The following is a 19,634-nucleotide window of genomic DNA, read 5'->3' as shown; positions in this document are numbered from 1 at the left end:
CTACCCAAGACATTGCAACTGCTTTACTATATATCTGTTGTCTCTTCAAATGCTTCACTGTAACTGAGCTTAGATGCTTCTGTAATATTCGCTATATTTGATGCATGTTCCTGTATGCTGCACTGGCTCTATTCCAATGCCGGTGTCCAGCTGCACATTGTGTTAGCACGGTAGGGCTGCATTTCTGGCTGTTCTTAGTGATAGTTCATCACCGACGCCTTTTCATGACAGCTTTGGGCATCCGGCGCAGGCTGTGTTGCTGACTGTTCTCTGACTGGCATTCGATGCCGACCATTCTGCCACACACAACTGCCACATGAACATTGTGAAGCTCTTATTGATACCTTCACTGCAAAAAGAATGGCCTAATGTACAAATGCACATGAGTGGCTCAGATAGATGTGATGAATTTCTTGCGCCCTTAATAGAAGTGCATATTTGTGCCCCTTTTTAAAAAATTCTTCTCTTGGCAGGCATTCCTGATGACAGTGGTTTGCGACCTCTCTGCTGGCGGGTAAGAAGCATACTTACTGGTCCTGTGCCTTGCATGAGGCCATGTTCTTTCTGTGTGTTTATGCACTCCTCCTAGTTAAGTTGTGGGAGCCCATAATACTAATGGAAATGTGTTGGCATTTCTAGGGCATTACTTAGAAGTGCAATGAAGAATTCATAGTTATCACAAAAGGTGATTTACCAAGTCTAAGCTGTGGCATCATCAGAAGCGTTATTGTAGAAAACAGACTTGCCATAACCACTGGTGTGAAGCAGGAACACAAAATTAAGAGAGAAGAAAGCAGCTGCGTGCTTACTACAGTCGAATCTCGTTAATTCGAACTGCCGGTTTATTCGAACTGACGCTCTGGTCCCGTCAAAGTTATGTGTATTTCAATGGGCGAAAACGCTCGGTAATTTGAACGCGAAAGCATTTGCAACGGTTAATTCGAACATACCGTGGACCGACAATGCTCTCAGCAGCGCACCGAATGACGCGGCGGCGCCTCTGACCGGCATTGCTCCGACACCGCCATAGAGCAAAAGCTTAGGGGAGACCCCTTCATGCAGCGGCGGAGGCCCAGTCCGGCCAACGAACTGCCCACGCAGGCAAATGCACGCTTCCTGATAACAGCAAAAAACAAAACTTCAGGGAGCGGCCTAACAGTACGGCCACGCTAGCGGCAAAAACGCCCGGCAACGCGTCATGCAACGGGCGGCAAAACCGGCAGGAATGTGGAGTTTTGCGGTGTGCCGCGCGAAATGGGTTCGAGACCCATTTCTGCAGCAAATGCCGCGTGCTGCGAAATGAACCAATCAAGAGCGACGAGGGTGACGCCATGGAGCTATCACAACCGGACCGCTGCCGGTCTGCGCTGGGTTTTCAATCGACGATCGTCGTCTCTCGCATGAAACAACGAGCGCTCGCGGTGTTGCTCGCACGTTCGGAGAGCGCGGGAGATCTTATTGCGCTGCCGCGCGGCGAGACGTGCGTGCCATGCACGGTGGCCTCGCAGCAAGGCGTTGACGCACAGCAACTTGCCACTCGCGGCATGGCGCGCATGTTTTTTGCCGCTAGCGTGGCCGTACTCTAAAGGCCAACCTCCATGGAGCGAAAAAGCGACAAACTTTCGGCGGCGGCTGCTCGGCGACGGCCGCCCGCCGCCCGACGTCAAAAAAATGACTGTTCGCCGCCGATCCACTCTCTCTAGATATTCGCCGCCGAAAGTCGTCGCGCGCGGCGGAGAGCATGGACTAATCGGACCACAGCGCAGAGGCTGACTTCTGTCGGTCACCCGTCGACGGGAATTTTGGTTGTTGACGCTTGGCTACTGTTCGGTTATCTCCTTTCTTCGTTTCAAACGCTTGTTTTCCAGCGCTGTTTCTCCTCCTTGCTGGTTGTTCTGCCTCAATTTTCTAGGGAATAATATGTGGTCACTGCTTGTTTTGTTTACTCTATATAGTTAGAGGCTTCACTTCCCGATGATGCTCTACCCATGCATGATGCCTTGCGAACATGATGCCTTGCGTACCGCCGTGTTTTGGAAAGATGTTTGATTGAAGTTTGCAGGGTGCAGTTCACTGGCGCATCCGAGAAAAACGCTAGCTGAAGCATCGCGTAGGTGCGGCATATGAGCGGCTCGCTACTTTTAGAGACAAAAGCGCCTTCTCGCAAGCCACATACGTAAAACATGGCGGCGGTCCTCGCTGCCCGCTTCGAATTGAATTTGGCATGGCTTTTGTAGAATTCGCTTCGTTCGTAGCAAATGAGTGAGTAAACGGCTTTCGCTTAGTCTCAGGCCACTTCGACGACAGCGTATTGTGGATAGCCTTGTGGAGTTTTCGAGATCGCTTCTCGTTTCAAACGACACGAAGCCTAACGAGGGAAACCTTCAAGATATGTCAGCGCCACCTATCGATGAAGTCGAGAGATAGGCGTGACGATTGCATATGGCCTCTGAGATTGGAAGATCTTGCAGGCCAATCTAAAACTACAATTAACGTGTATAGCGTACGCTATTAGTTGCATACGCTATACTAAAACTATCTAATAGCTTTCCGTATTTCCTTGATGGCAGGGCAGGCCCGAAGGCGGAAACTGACGGTAGAAAAACTAAATACTGACGTGCCGCGTATTCACAAAAAAAAAATTGTCTAAATAGATTCCGGCTAACAGCGAACACTTATTGTACGCACTTTTTCAGGTCAGGTGCCTTCTTTTACGTGTAAAAACATTGATTTAGGCACTGTTCTGCCTTCTGCTTTCATTCGCCAACGTCGCTTTCGTAGCCTATCTCGTCTGTCCACAATGACTCCTCGCGGGCTGCGTCGACCGCATGGTCGGCAGCGTTCGCCGGCTCTTGGTTGCATGGAGTGTGGTGCGACGAATTCGCGCTGGATTTTTCGTCACGTGAAATTCGTCGCGAAAGTTCGCTGCATGGAGGTTGGCCTTAAACTGGCGCAGGGCCGGCTGGACCGGCGGGGTCGGCACCCACGCCGCCAAATGCTCGCTTCTTGATAACGACAGAAAACGAAACTTCAAGGAGGCTAATCTGCGCCGAACCGGCGGTGCCAGCGGGCGCGCACGGAGACAGTCGAAGATGAGGGAGCTGTGAGGGATTTCAGAAAGAAGGCGAGGGCAGCCACTGAAGCGGCGCAGTCGCCGATGCCAAATCCGCTTTCCTGCTGCCCTCCTCCCTCATCTTCGACGATCACCGTGAGCGCGAGCGCCCGTCGCCATGTCGGCGCCGTCCACTCCCTGAAGTTTCGTTTTCTGCCATTATCGGGTTGGCCGGCGTGGGTGCAACTCGCTATGTGCTTGCGCGCCGCGAAATTGCACGACTCGCACCGTTCGTTCATCTTGCTATGGTGCTCGAATACTTCAAAAATACGTCCTCCCGTTAATTCGAACTTCTTTTAATTCGAACAAATTGTCGGGCCCCTTCGAGTTCGAATTATCGAGATTTGACTGTACTACTGGACAGTCCCTCAATGTGTACAGCTGACTGCAAAAATTTTCGGAGCATGGAAGTCGTGAAAAAGTCCAATTTTGTTGCAACTTTTTTGCCACTCAGCTTGCAATTTGAATCATCTTACAGGGCAATATCCTTGTGACTTTGGATCTGAAGAGAGATTTGTTGACTGTGACGAAATTTAGTGTTTTTTTTCTTATATCCCATGCTCGGAAATGTTTTGTGGTTGTGGGTTCAGTTAGCTTTTCACTGTTACACTTAATGAACAGTGTTGACAATAAGCATCTACGGTAAACGTGTTTTGTACAACATTTCGTTTCACATACTTTTGATTCTTTGTAATGTCATTTACATTCACGGTGAACTGGATCAACATGACTGTCTCTGTTAATGCAACTGTTAGTCATATATAGGTACTGAACATTGCATAAATAGGAGTGCCAGGAGCACAAGGTTCTTTTGGCTAAACTGCTTGCTTGTTTGTGCCATATTTCACACAGAGATGGCATTTTGTGATGCATTTGTTGAGTGTCGCATGTGGGTGCGTTACTTGCCTGTTTCGTCCAGAATAAATCATACACTCTAAAAAAAAATTGCACCCTATGATCTTGTCACCAAACAATTAACTTAATCTGTCCTGCTTGCGTTTCTTTTCTTGAAAACTCTGTGCTTGCTACTTTCATGTCAAGAATGCTGTGCCACGTCAATAACGCTCATGCCATTCTTGACCTGGAATTATTGTGGGTGCACAGCATTACAGAAAGGAAAGGCATGCAAGGCAGATGACGATTATTGTTTTGGGACAGGATAAGCTCCAAAGGGTGCAAACGGTTTTTTAAAGGGTATGCTTCATGTGGGGTGACTTGAGAAAAATAAAATTTTATTTTGCTGCTCCTGAACGGCAGTACCATGTCATTGTTTGGATAAAATGCGACATGTGCCTTTTTTATTGCCATGCTTGATGGTTATTTGTTTGTTCGATGGGGCGAAATGCAGAAAACACCCATGTGCTTATATTTAGGTGCACGTTAAAGAACCACCAGGTGGTCCAAATTAATCTCGAGTCCCCCACTACGGCGTGCCTCATAATCAGATGGTGGTTTTGGCACGTAAAACCCCATAATTTTTTTTTATTTGTTTGACAGTAAGAAAGAATTACATTATGTTTAGAGAGAAAGAGAGACAAAGAAAGGAGAAAGGTGAGAAGGTTAATCAGAACTGTAAATATGGTTTGCGACCTTACACTGGGGGATGGGAGACGTAGAAAGATATCAAGGAAATCGACACCGAGCACATGCGTACGACCACAACCACACACGACCTCAGTAAACACCAGTTAAGGCTAAAGCCATTTTTGCAGGTTTGTTGTACTAAGAATTGCAGGTTTGTTGTACTAAGAATTGTAACGGTGCATTTGTCTTCTTCTGCAACGGCTTATGAGGCCGGCATTCTGAAATGGTTTGTTATAACAAATGATTTATCAAGAATGCAAGCTGTCGCAGTCGTGAGTGTTTGTCTCTGTACATTGTATTGAGGGCAGTCACAAAGAACATGTTTGAGGGTCTCCTTGCAAGCATAGTCATCACACGCAGCATTTTTGCCCCTTGTCATCATCTTCAGAAGTAAGCGCTTGGCAATTTTTTTACTTTTGTTGTAGGAAAAAGACAGCCATATGACAATACAATGAAATTGGGGACGTCAGACTGACGTCGTTGAAACTGTGGTTTTGGCATGTAAATCAAGAAAGAGGTGGTTGGCCTTTCCATTTCTCATTATTATGACAGATATTAAGTTTAATTCAAATTGTGCACTGAAGCAGTTGAACTCGAGATATGACAGGTTGTGCACGTCATAATGTACTTCTTTGGCACTTGATTCCAAAAGCTTTAGGAAAGTATGTTTTCTCTCAAGTGATAAATTTTTGCATGGTAGCTGCAGTGTTTCTTGGGATTGGGTGTTATTTCGGCTACCCTGCTTAGCATTCCCTTTAATGCATGCATTTGCCTGTTTTATTGGCCAATTTGGCCCTGTAATGTTGCTTCATTTTTGCAATAAGTATTTTCGTCACTTGTCAGATAGTTCGGGTGTACTTGTTAATACTTTGGTTTCTCATTGCATTGTGCTGGTGGCGAAAGGCGGCACGGTAATAACACGGATCCATACATGATGCATCTTTGAGGAATTCTTGTCATTCCTAGCACACTGGAAGATGCAACTCTGCCAGTGCAGCCAGTGCTCGGACTCGTTGCTCTTTATGCGCAACATGGCACAACACTTTATGTGCTCGCTTAGATTGCTTTCTCAGCATCCTGTGGATTTCCTTAGTTTCTGTTCTTTAGTTGTTTGCTTGCTTCTACACTCATCTTGCTGTTGCTCTTGCTATGCATGGCTGGCACCTATTTTTCCTGAAATTTAAAGAAAGCCTGCCAATAGCAGTTGTTAGCGTGCATAACTTGCGGCAGCATTGTAAGAATAGGAGGAGTTTCAAGAGATTGCTGGAAAGGACAATTGGCATTTGAAGTGAGGTTTTGCATTTCGTGTGTGCTATAAAGTTATAATATTCAGCTCAGATCAGTAGCGCGCCCAGGATCTCTGCCAGGGGGGTGGTGAATTTTTGTGGGGGGGGGAAGCAAGCACTGTGCATAATGTGCAATTTCCTTGCTTTAGCCAGAGGAATCCAACAGCAAATAAAATGCCGAATGCATATAATAATAATGACACCAAGGATGCTGATGTTTATTTCTTCAGCGTTTTAGTCAAAGTGATTTAAGAGTGAATGAAGAAATACAAGACAGTGATAGAGTGTTTTTGTTAATCAGGAAAATTCGACCTCAAGCCACTTCCTGAATTGTAACGACAATGTGAACAGAGCCCTGAAGGTATACGTTGGACTGGTGGGGCTGGACGCGAGGGGGGGGTGGTGGTTAACTCGGCCTCAGGGGGGGGGGGGTTACAACACCCAAAACCCCCCTCCCCCCTGTCGGTGTGCCACTGGCTCAGATGTTTCATTGCAGGGTCTGATGAGTGGGTGGATTTAATTTACCTCGTCCAAGGAAGGCCACAGGGCCCCTTAATTGTTCATGTGTGCTATTGTATGCATGCGCAGTTGGTGCATGCCGGGTGATGTGTTGTGAAGTTTCTCTTCTTTCTCTTTCAGCTTCTGCTTGGGTTCCTGCCAGCAGACCGCTCAGAATGGCCAGCCATCCTTGCTAAACAGAGGTGCGCACAAATGTGTCTAGAAAGTCACTGTGCCTCCATAAAAATGTCTTGATTATGATGTTCAACACTGTTGTAGTACAGCAAAAAAAAAAATGTGTGTGATGGAATCAAGAAAGAGCCAATTGAAACATATTTAATGATATGGTAGCTGAGCATGCCAAACCTACTTTTGTGGCACTTTGCATCATCCCTATTTAATACTCATATTTGACAATACTTCTTCAAAGTGATTGAAGAAAGCTTTCAAGAAAAAATTGGTATTTTTTATGTTCTCACTGTATTTGAAAGTAAGAATGTAAGCATTCGTAAGCATTCATGCAGCATAGATGCTTGGTTTATTCAAAAAACACAAAATTGCATAGCTGCCAAGTGTGGTGCTTCCATTATTAAACCCTGTAGTGCTAGATAATGTGTTAATGAACCACTGCTATTTAAATACACACCCGTACTAGCTTCCTTTGTTAGTTCTTGACATGTTGAGGGGCTTCTTTTCTGTGCGTATAAACATATGATCAGCTATAATGCTTTTCTAAATGCTTTTTTATTGACTTACATGTGGTGTTCTGGGAACTGATTCTTATTTTGATTGAAAACCACAGACATTGTATGCATGCTTTAGTGCTAAAGCAAAAGACATTTATGGCTAAGAGGCACTTGTATGTGAAAAGAATACTTAATTAGATAAAGCAGGGGTTCTCAGGTACGTTCATCCCAGGGAACCATTCATCCCAGCGGCATTGCTGCTAAGCTCCATAAAGTGCCAAGGAACCCCCCCCCCCCCGATTTAACCGAATTATCGAGGGTATCAAGAAAACAAACAAATGCTGCACTACGTCAACACGCTTTTATATACTCAATGAATCGTCAAATCTTGTTTCTATTTAGCACAAGACCAGTGCAGAAGCTGGAATTCTCTTCATCTCATGACTGATTAGCGCTAGCAGCTGTGAAGGCAGCGCGACATCCTTCGCGGCGCGCGTTTTCATCTGAGACGCGCTCTGCACCAACGGGCGCACATCCCGATTATTTTTTCGCCACTCAGCTGCTCGCCAACAAATTGTCCGTCCATCGCGATGTAGCCGGTGCTTTTTATCTTTGACAGCTTTGCACTGAGTAAAAGCGAAACTACTGCTTGCTGCAACCGCTGTCAACAAAACCGCGGCCGCTATCGACGCGATCATGGACGGCGATCTTGCGGTTCAGAAGGCAGGCGGCTGACGCACGCACCAAGTCAAGACGAAACTACCTTTTGCTGCAAGAAGTGCGGACGAAACTGCGGTCGCTATCGACGCTGCCATGGGAGGCGACTACGCAGTTGTGAAGGCACGCAGCCGACGCGCGCATCGAGTGAAAACGAAACTACTATTTGCCGCAACCGGTGCGGACGAAACTGCGGTGGTTATCGACGCGATCAGAGATAGCGACTACGCACTTACGGAGGCACGCGGCTAGCCGCCAACGCGGTGTTACGCGCGGCGATAAACGCAAGAATAAAGGCTTTAAAGGCACAATTAGGCACGAAGCGCTTCGGCGTTGCTGTCAATCACGTGCCGCGTACGATTGCCGCTGAGAACCACGGCGATGCGGACTGCGCCGCTTCGTTTCGGTTGGACGCTACGCCGTTCTTGCTCTTCTACGGCGCGCATTTGCGGTGCTCCGCATTTTTTTTTTCCCCCTTCAACGTATAGGTCAGTGCGCACGCTATCGGCGCCTACCCTATCTACAAATAGGAGAAAGGCGCATGGTGGTAAGTTACGGCCTCCGAAATTCAAGTGCGAAAGCTTAGGCGCTCTGCCCGTTCTCAGAGGTTGGGTGGCTACAAGCTGCTTGCGTATTTATTGCGCAGTTCGCGCGTTGCTGTTACGCACTGTGATGTGCTTTTTGACACTCGGGCATGGGTAATGGAAGTTCTTTGGATCAAGCGCACCTCGTGTTCGCCGTTTTAGACACTTGTCGGGAGCGGGACCAGGGAAAATTTATCAGTGGCTCGCGGAACCCCGAGCAGGGGCCTGCGGAACTCGTAGGTTCCGTGGAACCCACTTTGAGAACCCATGAGATAAAGCATAATGCATAATCACAATCACGCGTCGTGCTGGAGTTGTGGGTGTTCTGTTAAGGCTGTGAGGCCTTAGGTGTTTTTTAACAGTGTTGGGCTAGTCCTGACAGGTTTCAAGTGCTTATAATTTTCATGAGTTATCAGCACTGCTTCCACACTGATTTCACTCCCCCAAAAAAGTGAGAGCAATAGATATGTTATATTTTTAACTAAGTAAACATTTTGATGCAGTAACAGTTATGTTTTCTTCTTTAATTCAATTAATTTGGCATTTGGATAACTTGGACATCTCCTCTGTCCTCATAAAATCTGAATTAGCAGGCTTTTACCATGTAGTGACCTGGGTTTTGTTCTGAAAGTTCTAGAAGATTTTGTGATTACCACTGCCTTGTTTTCACTCAAATTTGAAGTTCTTTGCTTGCGTTGTTCATTAATGTGTTTGGTATCTTGGCTCCTTTGCTTTCGTGGTTCCTTCTAGCAAGTGTGGAGTGCTAAAATGATCATGTAATACTTACGTAGAAGTGCATGTTAAAGAACTTGTCAAAAGTTTATCTGTAGCCCTCTATCACAGCGACCCTCATAGTTCGCAGTGCAGTTTTGGGACACAAGGGCCCTCCAAATTATGTGGCTGTGCCTCTTATGAACTGCAACGGATTTTGTTTATCAATTGGTGAGCAAGCACAACTGGTGAACTGCACAGCAGCAATACCTAGCTTGTACTGGAAGGGTGGATATCAAGAGGCTTCTTTCCGAAAATGGAAAGAATACTCGGAATATTTACGTAGCATGCACACTCTCAGTACTGAAGCATCAGCTTCAGCTTGCCTTTTGTCTTGTGCATCGTAACTAAGCATCGGGGAAAGCTTGCCTGAAAGATGTAATGTAAATGGTATTAGGAAAGTCTTTGTATATGAGCTGGTCTGGGGTCATGGTTGTTTGGAACTCCCCAGATGGAAAATGAAGAGAAAGAAATAGAAGTTATTCTCTTGGCTATCCGAGACAAGCATCTGCACGCACATGTGATACACTGTTTCTTGTTGGAGAACATGGCAACATTGCTCTATTTAGACTGAATATTTGCAAAAATGTATGCCTATTAACTTGCTCTTAAAAATTTATTTGCTGCTCCAATATAAGGCTTTAGCTGCATCAAAAGTTGCTGTAAAGTGGCTTGGACCAATCACATCACTGCAGTATCAGCATAGTCTGTTGGGACCCATGGCACTTAATGCTAAGGAATCTTATTGTTTATTATGTTTAGGAGCAGTGTAGTCTTGCAGAGTTGCAATAGCCCCAGAAGTCACGAGCTGTTCTATAACTGTCTGTGTAAAAATATGAAAGAATTTAAAAAAGCTGCCTTTTGTCAGTAAATGACTAGATTGTTCTGCATTGCTGTAGCACTGACAAAGTCAAAAAATTCTTACAGTCTAGCACGATCAAGAGGAGGCGAACAAGGAAGGCCATTACCCACAGGGTAGCTCAGGGCCCATGGTGTTGCAGGGCTGAGCTCGAGATAACGGGTTCGATCCTGGCTGCATTCCGATAAAGGGCTATAATGCACGTTATGGAACTCTAGGTGGTCACAATTATACTGGAGTACTACAGTGTACGTCATAATCAGATTGTGGTTTTGGCAAGTAAAACCCCAGAATTGAATTAATTTGAGGGAAGTCCTTGTTTTAACAATTAGATTTGTCTTCATCAGGGCTTTAACAGAGATAAGTCTCCTTTTTTAAAACTTTTACTGCACGCTGTGGCTTCCTTTGTTGTTGATCACTTCAAGTCTCCATCATCCTGTGACTTCTTTGTCCTATATAGGTATTTTCAACATTACCCTACAGTTGGCAATGCTGTACTATTGTGTAGGCCTTCTGGATGCATCAGTAATTTATTCGCATGGTAAACAGAGAGACCTTTAAAAAGTCCTGCAGCTTTGTTTTAGAGGCACTTTTCAAAGAATTTATCTAAGCATGCAGCATTTCTTAATTAAAAAAAGCATAATGACATGACACTTGTCTGAAAACGTTGCATTGGAGTTCTTTTTTTTGCCACAATGATAGCCATAAGTGCAGAGAGCTGTGGCCCATGTGTTGCTACACATGCTTGTCACTTGCAGGTTTTTTGCACACTTGGCAGCAGCCACAAGTCTTATAAGTGCATTTTTTTTTTTTGCCCTCTTGGTGTCTTGTTACAGGAGCCTGTACGAGCAGTTTGTGGATGACATGATTGTCTCCAATCAAGAAGGTGGCACCAGCCCAACCGAGCCAGATGACCACGTGAGTCTATGCCCGTGCCTGTTTGTTTTAAAGCAAAGCTTTTTTTTTGCAGAGCAGGATGGGTTTTGGTGCTGTGGTGGTTGGACTTGTGAATAGCAGGAGGAAATGTGGAGAGGGGGTTAGTGGTGGAGCAAAGGCTGTGGTTGGTGTACGGTGGTGAGGAGAAGAGTATGTGTTGGGTATGGCACCGATTGGTTGGTTGCGTCAGTGAGGTCATCTCCACTACAGCGGATAAACAGCTCGCATGGTCATGGCAGAATGGCTACGCCTCAGTGGTGACGTCTGCTACACTGGTGCTCTGGGTTGGTGCATTGTGCAACACTAGAGATATGAGTCCATTGGAGTGGCCCATTGATCAGTCAAGAGTGACGCAGCACTTGAAGCTGCCTTAGCTAAAAAGCGAAAGCTTCACAGTGAAACAAGCTTTGCTTTCTTCAGCAATCATCTTCGATGGTTTCTGCATACTTTTTTAAATTTATGGCAATGTTCACGAAGTGTCTGCACTAGTTGAAGGATGCTAACACCATTTCACTGTCATTTAAACGCTGCTGACGCCATCCACTTGTTCTTTAATGGAGGCTAGGAGACGTTCTGAGTGATGTCCTAAATGACAAGAGGCACTGGTTGAAATTTTCGCACTGCCTTTTACATGCAATAGGACAAAGAGAAACTGATATCTCCCTGCTTTTATCAGTGTCTTGAACTTGGCATACCCTTCCTATCTGAATTAAATTTGCAAAAGTGCTGTAATATGTAAGGGTGAGCACTCCCAGATTGAGTACATCCATGACTAGTTGTAGAGTGCACGCACTGTTTCCTTCCCAGTAAAAGCAAGACGCTTGTGTGTCAAGATAGTAATAGCAGGGGACGGCGTCAGGCATACACGTTTTCTTCTAGCGGCTGCTTTCTCTGCCTGCCAACCTGTGTGTTATTTTGCTGCTTTCCACTGAAGAAGTTTAAAGCACAGGATTCCAACATCAGTAGTAACACACCAGCATTCCTGTAAGAAGTGTCTCAAAGCGGAGGGCAGTTAATAAAAAGGAAGCTCCTGTGGAGCATTTACAGAGAGCATCCAACTTTGTAAAAGCCAAACATTAGCAGAAAACTTGGGGAAATGTATGTTTTCCTTTTGAAGATAGGAAATCGAGAATGAACCCTTTGAGGGTCGAATTTTTTTGCCAAATGGGTCCACCGGGTCGATTTTTGTATTGCTGATTTAAATTCTTTGAACGAACCTATTTCGAAAAAATATGGTCTTAATTTTTTTACAGCGACAGTAAAGTCATGAAAAAATTGTTTGTGTTGTGAAATACACAATGTTTATTCATGAATAAGAAGATAAGCACACTGGAAAATGGTTGTGTGCACCTCCGGAAACCGAAACAAGTGAGAAGCCTTCGTCTTATCGCCAAGAAGGTGCGATAGAGCTTTGGTGGTCTCCAAAAAATCACAGCATATCCACGAAGTGAATGATGATGAGTGGGCGAAGCACCGGGGGATCATTCGAGTAAACCACAGCTACGGACGAGAGAGAAAGAGAGCGCGCATCGGGAACGAGAGAGAAAGAGAGCGCGCGTCGGGAACGAACGCCCTTGTGCAATGCAGCGCCCCTAGCTACGGACGAGAAAGAGAGCGCGCGTCGGGAACGAACGCCCTTGTGCACCGCAGCGCCCCTAGCTACGGACGAGAAAGAAAGAGAGCGTGCGTCGGTAACGAGAGAAAGAGAACGCGCTTCGGGAACGAACGCCCTTGTGCACCGCAGCGCACCTAGCTACGGACGAGAGAGAAAAACGCCAGAAGCGTTCTCCGGAAGCCAGATTCTGGCTTCCGGAAGTGGAAGCAGAACCGGAAGCGGAACCGGAAGTGGACACGGTAAGCGGAAGTCGGCTTCCGGTTATACTATACATATACATATATATGTATATATGCGTATACATACATACATAGCGGTCTCCATGCCAACCAGAGCTACGGACTTACGCCATCTAGTGAACACTTCATAAAACTACAGGTGGCTACATACGGAAGAAGGACAGACCCACGCCCTAAGGAGCTTCACCCCTAAAAAAGGAAATGCAAAAACGGCAGCATCGTTTGTGTATATACGCGCCTGCCTTGGAACAGGTGTAATCGCACCGTGGTGGGCGATAAACGATCGAGTAACAAGCGGTCACCCTTTGAGAGATTTGAAACCAGATAGCCATCAGCTTAGCGCGTGCAACAAGCGAGATCCGTCGTAGGATAAAACCGTAACTTGCCGCCAGTGCCGCGCGCGTGCCAGGATGTGCAAGCGATAGCCGACGATGACATCAAAGAAAAATATACAAAAAAACGGAGAGGCACTGGCGCAAGTAAAAAATTCCACGTGTTCCCGTCGAGTGGCAGCACATGCCAAGCAAAAGAAATAATTGAAAGAATCGTGCACTTGTCGCCGCTGCGCGCGCGCCTATTTGCGGGAGCGATATCCGACGCGCCGTTACCATAAAAAAAAAATTTTTGTGACGGAGAGGCATTGGTGCAAGTAAAAACTTTCACGTGTTTCTATCAAGTGGCAGCACATGCCGAGTGAAAGAAATGATCGAAAGAGGTGCGCTTTTTAAATGTACAAGCGATATCGTACATGTACGTCATTAACCATTTTGAAGGTGTTCGCGGAGGCTGTACATGTACAACATTGACCCAGAAAGGGTTAACCCCCAATTTAACTCTGAAAAAACGTACCAAATTTTCTGTTTTTTTTTTTAATGTTGCCATAATTATTCATATGCCATTCTCACTCTGATAATGTATTGCTTGGTTCGTTTCTGGTTAGATTTACAAAAAAAATTTTCAAAAATAAAGACTGCTCTTGAGGGAAACTTTCCCTCAATGCTGACCATAACTCGTCTTTGGCAGTGGGAGCAGCACGACATTGAGCTGAACGAGTGTGACTCGTCTTTGGCGATATTGGTACAACCTCCCATGAAGAGTACAGCTCGGGATTTGGGGTTAGGGAAAAGGCACTACTGAAAAAGTTCTGCACTTCCTCAGTCTCCTCCTGTGATGAACAAATTAATTACATAGGTGCCAAAAAAGGCTATAAACTTGCTCTAGGAACTTGTTTACATTGTTCAAGAAAATTACTACCATATACAGCTGCTGCTTTGAGGAAGCTATGATTTGGGAATCCCACTGTAAGTGCCTAATGTAAACATGTTTAGTTTTTTTATCAAGTGGTAGCAAACTGGCTTCACTTCACTGAGTGTGTTCAAGTGTGTCTTCGCTTAACTCTGACCTTCAGTGGAAGCATCCTTGAATGAACTCTGGTTGTAGTTTCACCGGCTCCCCCATCCGTGGAGAATTATGCAGGGAGATTAAATGAACCTATAAAAAAAGGCACATGACCACTCACATCATTTGCTTTTATGAGAAATTGTCACCAGAGGCATTGACATGATTTTTGCTTGGTTACCAACTGCTGCTTCCATGGTATGCAAATAAGCTGTTTACATATCAGTGCTACATTACGGAGTGACAATAGTGCATACGCTGTGGCATAATGTGTGGGCCAGAAATAGAAGAAAATTTCCATAGTGATATGCATTGTTGTGCATAGTTTGTGATATTCTGAAACATTCCAACATTTGAAATTTCACAAGTTTCGGGAACATTTGTGCATAAGCAAACCAGTAGCTTGATTGTCTACCGTATTTACTCGAATCTAGGCCGACTCCGATTCTAAGCCGACCCCCCAAAAGTTTGAGTCCGAAAAAAAAAAAAAACTTACCTCGAATGTAGGCCGAACGAAAAAGCGAGAACAGCATTCGCAAAATGAAACAGCATTTATTAAATTTGAACATGCCGAGCTCATTCTATGTCACCATCGCTGCTAGCCTCGTCGCTATCTTCCTTACTGCTGACATCTTCAAACAGTGCGCTATATTCAGTACCATCCAGCGCATTAGAGATGCTGCATTTTTGGAAGGAGCGCACGTTGCGGCGCACGCAACATCTCCCGTGGCCCCCTCCAACGACAGACCGATGCCGAAGTTCTGCCCGGTTTGAACGTTTGACGATGCCTCTACGGCTAGCACAACTACCGTATTTACTCGATTCTCACGCTTCCTCGATTGTAACGCGCGCCCGTTTTCCGTGAGGAAAAATTTGGAAAAATAGATTTCCACCCGATGCACTGATGTTGCGATGAATAAAACAAGTCGCAGTTTCGCCCGAAAGGCGATGCATCGAATGCGGTAGCAAATTAGTAGACTGCTATTAACAAGCACGGTGTCACGCGCGCTCAAGCAAACATGAACACACCTCGGTCGTTGACCGCGGAAACGAACTGTCAAAACACTGGAGACGAAGCGCGCCTTCGTGCTAGCATGCCTCTCGCTTCAACGCGGCGAGAACACGGCGCGCGGCGGACTTTACCAGTCGCAGATTGCTTTCAAGATAGGGCCAAGCCTGATCGTATCGCCGGAGTGGATCGTCGCAGATTACGTCCTGCTTCGGGCCACTGAAACCGTTCCGCATTGCTTTGCTGGCGAAAATCCTCTCCTGTTGGCGCCAGTGCCGCTCGCAAGTTTCGGATTCTCCGAACGCCCGTGATGCGGCCCGATTTCCGTCCGTCTCCGCACAGATGATCACTTTCCTTTTAAACGCGGCATCATGATGAACTCGGTACTTCATGCTGATAGATAGAGCAGACGCTGAGAACGTGAAGACAGACGGTAGACTATTGCCTAAGCACGTGTACTGCAGCACACGGAGGAAGCTTCCGCATGCTACGGTAGCTAGGCACGACGCGCGTGCGAGGCGGCCATTTTGAAATACCGACGCAGATTTAGGGTCGTGTTGAAAGTGCGCGTTAGATTCGAGTAAATACAGTATTCGTTTAGAAAGCGGCACTATAGTGGCATCGCCTATTTGGTGCCATTACGATAACGCCACACCGCGCGCCGATGCTGCACCATACCGATACTACCGATACGACGCAGGTCAAAAAGGCGACGTCGCTCGTGTACTTCAGCTGGCTACTGGCGCGGCTAGTAGCGGCTGCGATACTGACTTTTCTAGATGGCGCTAACTATGCACCATATTTATCAGTTTCAGTTAAAAACTGGCGCGTTTTTTAAAATCCTCGAATCTAAGCCGGCCCTAGAGTTTCGTATGTGATTATTTGAAAAAAACTATCGGCCTAGATTCGAATAAATACGGTAATTGTCATTCTATTGTCTAACTTCTATTTTCTGCTGCATTAGTAGGGTGTTGTTTCATGAGCTATTAGAATGCTACAAGTTGTGATGTTGCTGCATCATGCCTCCAACACATGTGTGGCACAAGCGGTGTTGAATCATTGCAGAGACGAGATGTCTTTGTTGCAATCAGTGATAATGCTCTCTGCACTCAGTCAGTCAGTAAGCACCTTGCGAGTTACCTTGGAACTTGTGAAGGCCTTCAGCCTCATGTGAGGCCTTCGCCTGGAGAAGGGCTGTACAGCCCTTGGCCTTGCCATAGCATGCCTAAGCATACAAGGGAGTCCTGAACCAGAAATGAAGTAAAAGCAGAAAGCAGTTAACACAAAACCACTGCAATAACTTAGCTGCCAGTATTGCAGTTAAGCAATATTGGCACCTGTTTTGTCCTTTGTTGGCAGTTGTTGATTGTTGCATAGATTTCCCGAATTTTCCAAGCTTACTAGTGTGGGACGCTATGTTACGCAGCCCCTCAGTGTGAACCCGAGCAGCCGGTGGCAGGTGTACTTCCGGGACAATGAGGTCCTTCTGCAGATCGACAAGGATGTGCGGCGCCTGTGCCCGGACATGTGCTTCTTCCAGCGCCCCACCGAGCACCCGTGCGTCCGGATTGCCGCCGACCCTCGGGTGCAGGGGCTACGGGAGCGTGTGCAGCGCAGCATGCTGCGGGCTGCCAATGTCACACGCTCCCGCCAGGGCATCACCAACGTGAGTCTCGTTCTTGGCCTGTTTGAGCTGTGGAAGAAATGATACTTTTTCACGCTTGATGCTAGCTTTATTGTTTCCTAATAGCTACATTACTACAAGCTGTTTTATGGAACGGAATTTATAATTTGCTTGAGCTCTCTTTGATAGGTCTGGGCTATATGCATACTTTGAATGTTCACCTTGCTGTTTATTAAACTGGTCTTTTGTGATAGCATAGTAGCTGAGGGTTGTTACTGTGATAGGTTAATGATGAGATTGGTGGTGCACTTGCCTGTCGCACTGCCATTGTTATGAGAGCCACCATGTTGACTTGAAAAGACTAGACACAGTTACAGTGCTAATATCTTCTCTGCATGGGGTTTAGTTGTTTGCATGAGCTTTGTGGCCAAAATTGTTGCATGAAAGAATGGAGGAGGGGAAAGACGGGAGTTTCTCATTCTTCTTTCCCTGTCTTCTAACACAGCAGTCTGTACAGAACTGCTTTCGCTTTTCGCTGCGAAAATAGTGCCCCAGAGTAAAAAAAATAGAGGAGTACTCTTCCTGAGATCTGTCATTTGATGAGTTAGAAGAGCATGGGCTTCTCATTATGACAGGTGGTTTTTCTTTTTTTTTTTTGCTAGACTTTACAGAACTTTTAAAAAATTGCCTTTGGCAGACAGCAAATTCTAATCCTTGAACTGGATTGTTCGAAGAGGCAAACATTATTTGTGCAATAAATAGAAATGCATAGATGGCTAATTAACAAATCACTAATTCGTCTAACTAATTACTGCACATTTTGTAATTTGTGAATCGTAGAAGATGATTTTACAAGGCACATCCACTTGGAGTGAATTCTGAGGAGGGCACTGGTTTCGAGATATGCGCCGTCAAACTTGTGATGAAATGTGCTGTTGTTCCACTTAATGTTAAACAGTACAGTCAAACCTCGAAATAACGAACCTCAATTTAACGAAATTTGCGATGTAACGAATTAGTTTTATTTCCCTATCTTAATTCTGTTGAATTACCGAAACCTCGATATAACGAAATTCTTGAGCGAGTGCATGTGTGCATGCATGCGATCGTGCACGAGGCGAGCCTGCATCCCTCGACCCGGCGATATTGCCGCCGCGGGCGTGGCCTTTCCCCCTGCCTTCATTCAAACCTGATCCCGCCGCTTGCTGCAGCTGGCCTAGCCCGCCAAGCCGGCACTCTCCTTTTCCAGTTGATGTTGCCGAAGAAAAAAAGTTCTTTTTTTTAAACGCGCTGGCAGCGCTACTCTTTGCTTACTGCGCAAGTCTCTGCGCTTTACTTCACTAACCTGACGCTATATAAGGGCCGTTTATAATCCGTCGTAACGCGAGCTGCGCGCGCACGCTACGTCAGCACCGGCGCAGCCAACGTAACCGGCAGCTTCTGACACACCCCTACGGGCCCGGCGCCGAATTGGCTCCTGACCCACTCACGCGTTGGTCGCGCCGACCCACAATGCCATTTCGCACGAAGAAATAAAGGCGCCCACGCCGCTTCGCCGACGGTCGCAGACAGCCGTTCAGAGCGCCGCGTGGGCTTGGGATAGTTCTGCGCATGCTCTGAAGATAACAGCCGACGGCGCGCGCGTCTGGCGCAGCACAACCGGCGTAACGTGACTGGCCGCAAACGACGCTGGCCCGCGCGCCGATGACGTCGGACTATAAACGGGCCTTATACAACGCCATTGGTAAGCGGTAAGAATTGAGTAAATACGGTAAGCGTTTGTTTTTCTAATTTTTGTGCCGAACCTGCATATAACGAAATCCTCTTTTTAACAAAGTTTTTCGGGAATTTGTCAATTTCGTTATATCCAGGTTTAACTGTACGCCATTTCATGCTTTGAAGCACAATAGTAACTGGATTGCGACTGTATTTTGTCGCACACTTTAGGAATGAATATCTTGAAAATGGTGTCATCCTGAGAAGTCGTTACGAGCGAATGTGCCTTACAAGCTTACCGGCTACAATTCATAAATTGCAATGTGTGGTGTAAGATAATTTTAAATTAATTTCCGACATTTTGTTAGTTTTATGATTATTCATTTTAATTTCATTTCTTCTGCAAGTAATATCCGTCTCTTCGAGTAATCCAGCACAAGAATTAGAATGTTAGTCATTAGTCATTTGATCACGGTTCATAATTTTTCGGCAGAGATGGACAAGGAGCTAAAGAGTGATAACGGCTTATGATGATTGGAACGTCATCAGCGCACATGGCGCCACCACCTGCAGTACTGCTTTCATTATCAATGCACCTTGCGCCTCCGTCATAACCAGTCTGTGTCGCCGCAGCTCTGTCGTTTGTACTGGCCAGATCAGGTGTCATAACACTGAGAATGACACCCCACTGCCTGGAGATGAGCAAATGGCAGAATGCTTATGCATACTTAGACTACTCCCAGAGTAGTTTCTGCTTGAAATTTTTTAGCCAGTGAGCTGGTTGCCAACAAATTGTCCGTCCATTGCGATGTAGGCGGTGCGCTTCAACCTCGACATTTTTGCACTGAGTCAAAGCGAAACTACTGTTTGCCGCAACCACTGCGGACGAAACCGCGGCGGCTGTCGACAGTGACCGTGCAGTTCTGAAGGCAGGCGGCCGACGCACGCACCAAGACAAAGTGAAATGATCGTTTGCTGCAACAACTGCAAACGACACCGC

At 46.1% G+C, this 19,634-nt stretch overlaps 1 protein-coding gene across 1 annotated transcript in view; it reads left to right on the top strand.

Moving 5' to 3' along the window:
- The window catches only part of LOC119437489 (TBC1 domain family member 13), a 68,057-nt gene that overhangs the window by 10,095 nt on the left and 38,328 nt on the right, over positions 1–19,634 (top strand). The window contains exons 3-6 of the mRNA XM_037704497.2: positions 474–514; positions 6,622–6,683; positions 10,934–11,015; positions 16,721–16,960. Of these exons, the coding sequence (XP_037560425.1) occupies positions 474–514; positions 6,622–6,683; positions 10,934–11,015; positions 16,721–16,960 (425 nt within the window). The remainder of the gene's footprint in view (positions 1–473; positions 515–6,621; positions 6,684–10,933; positions 11,016–16,720; positions 16,961–19,634) is intronic.

Source organism: Dermacentor silvarum, chromosome 1 (assembly GCF_013339745.2).
Source record: "Dermacentor silvarum isolate Dsil-2018 chromosome 1, BIME_Dsil_1.4, whole genome shotgun sequence".
Classification (NCBI taxonomy): domain Eukaryota; kingdom Metazoa; phylum Arthropoda; class Arachnida; order Ixodida; family Ixodidae; genus Dermacentor; species Dermacentor silvarum.
This window is presented reverse-complemented; position numbering and strand designations above follow the sequence as displayed.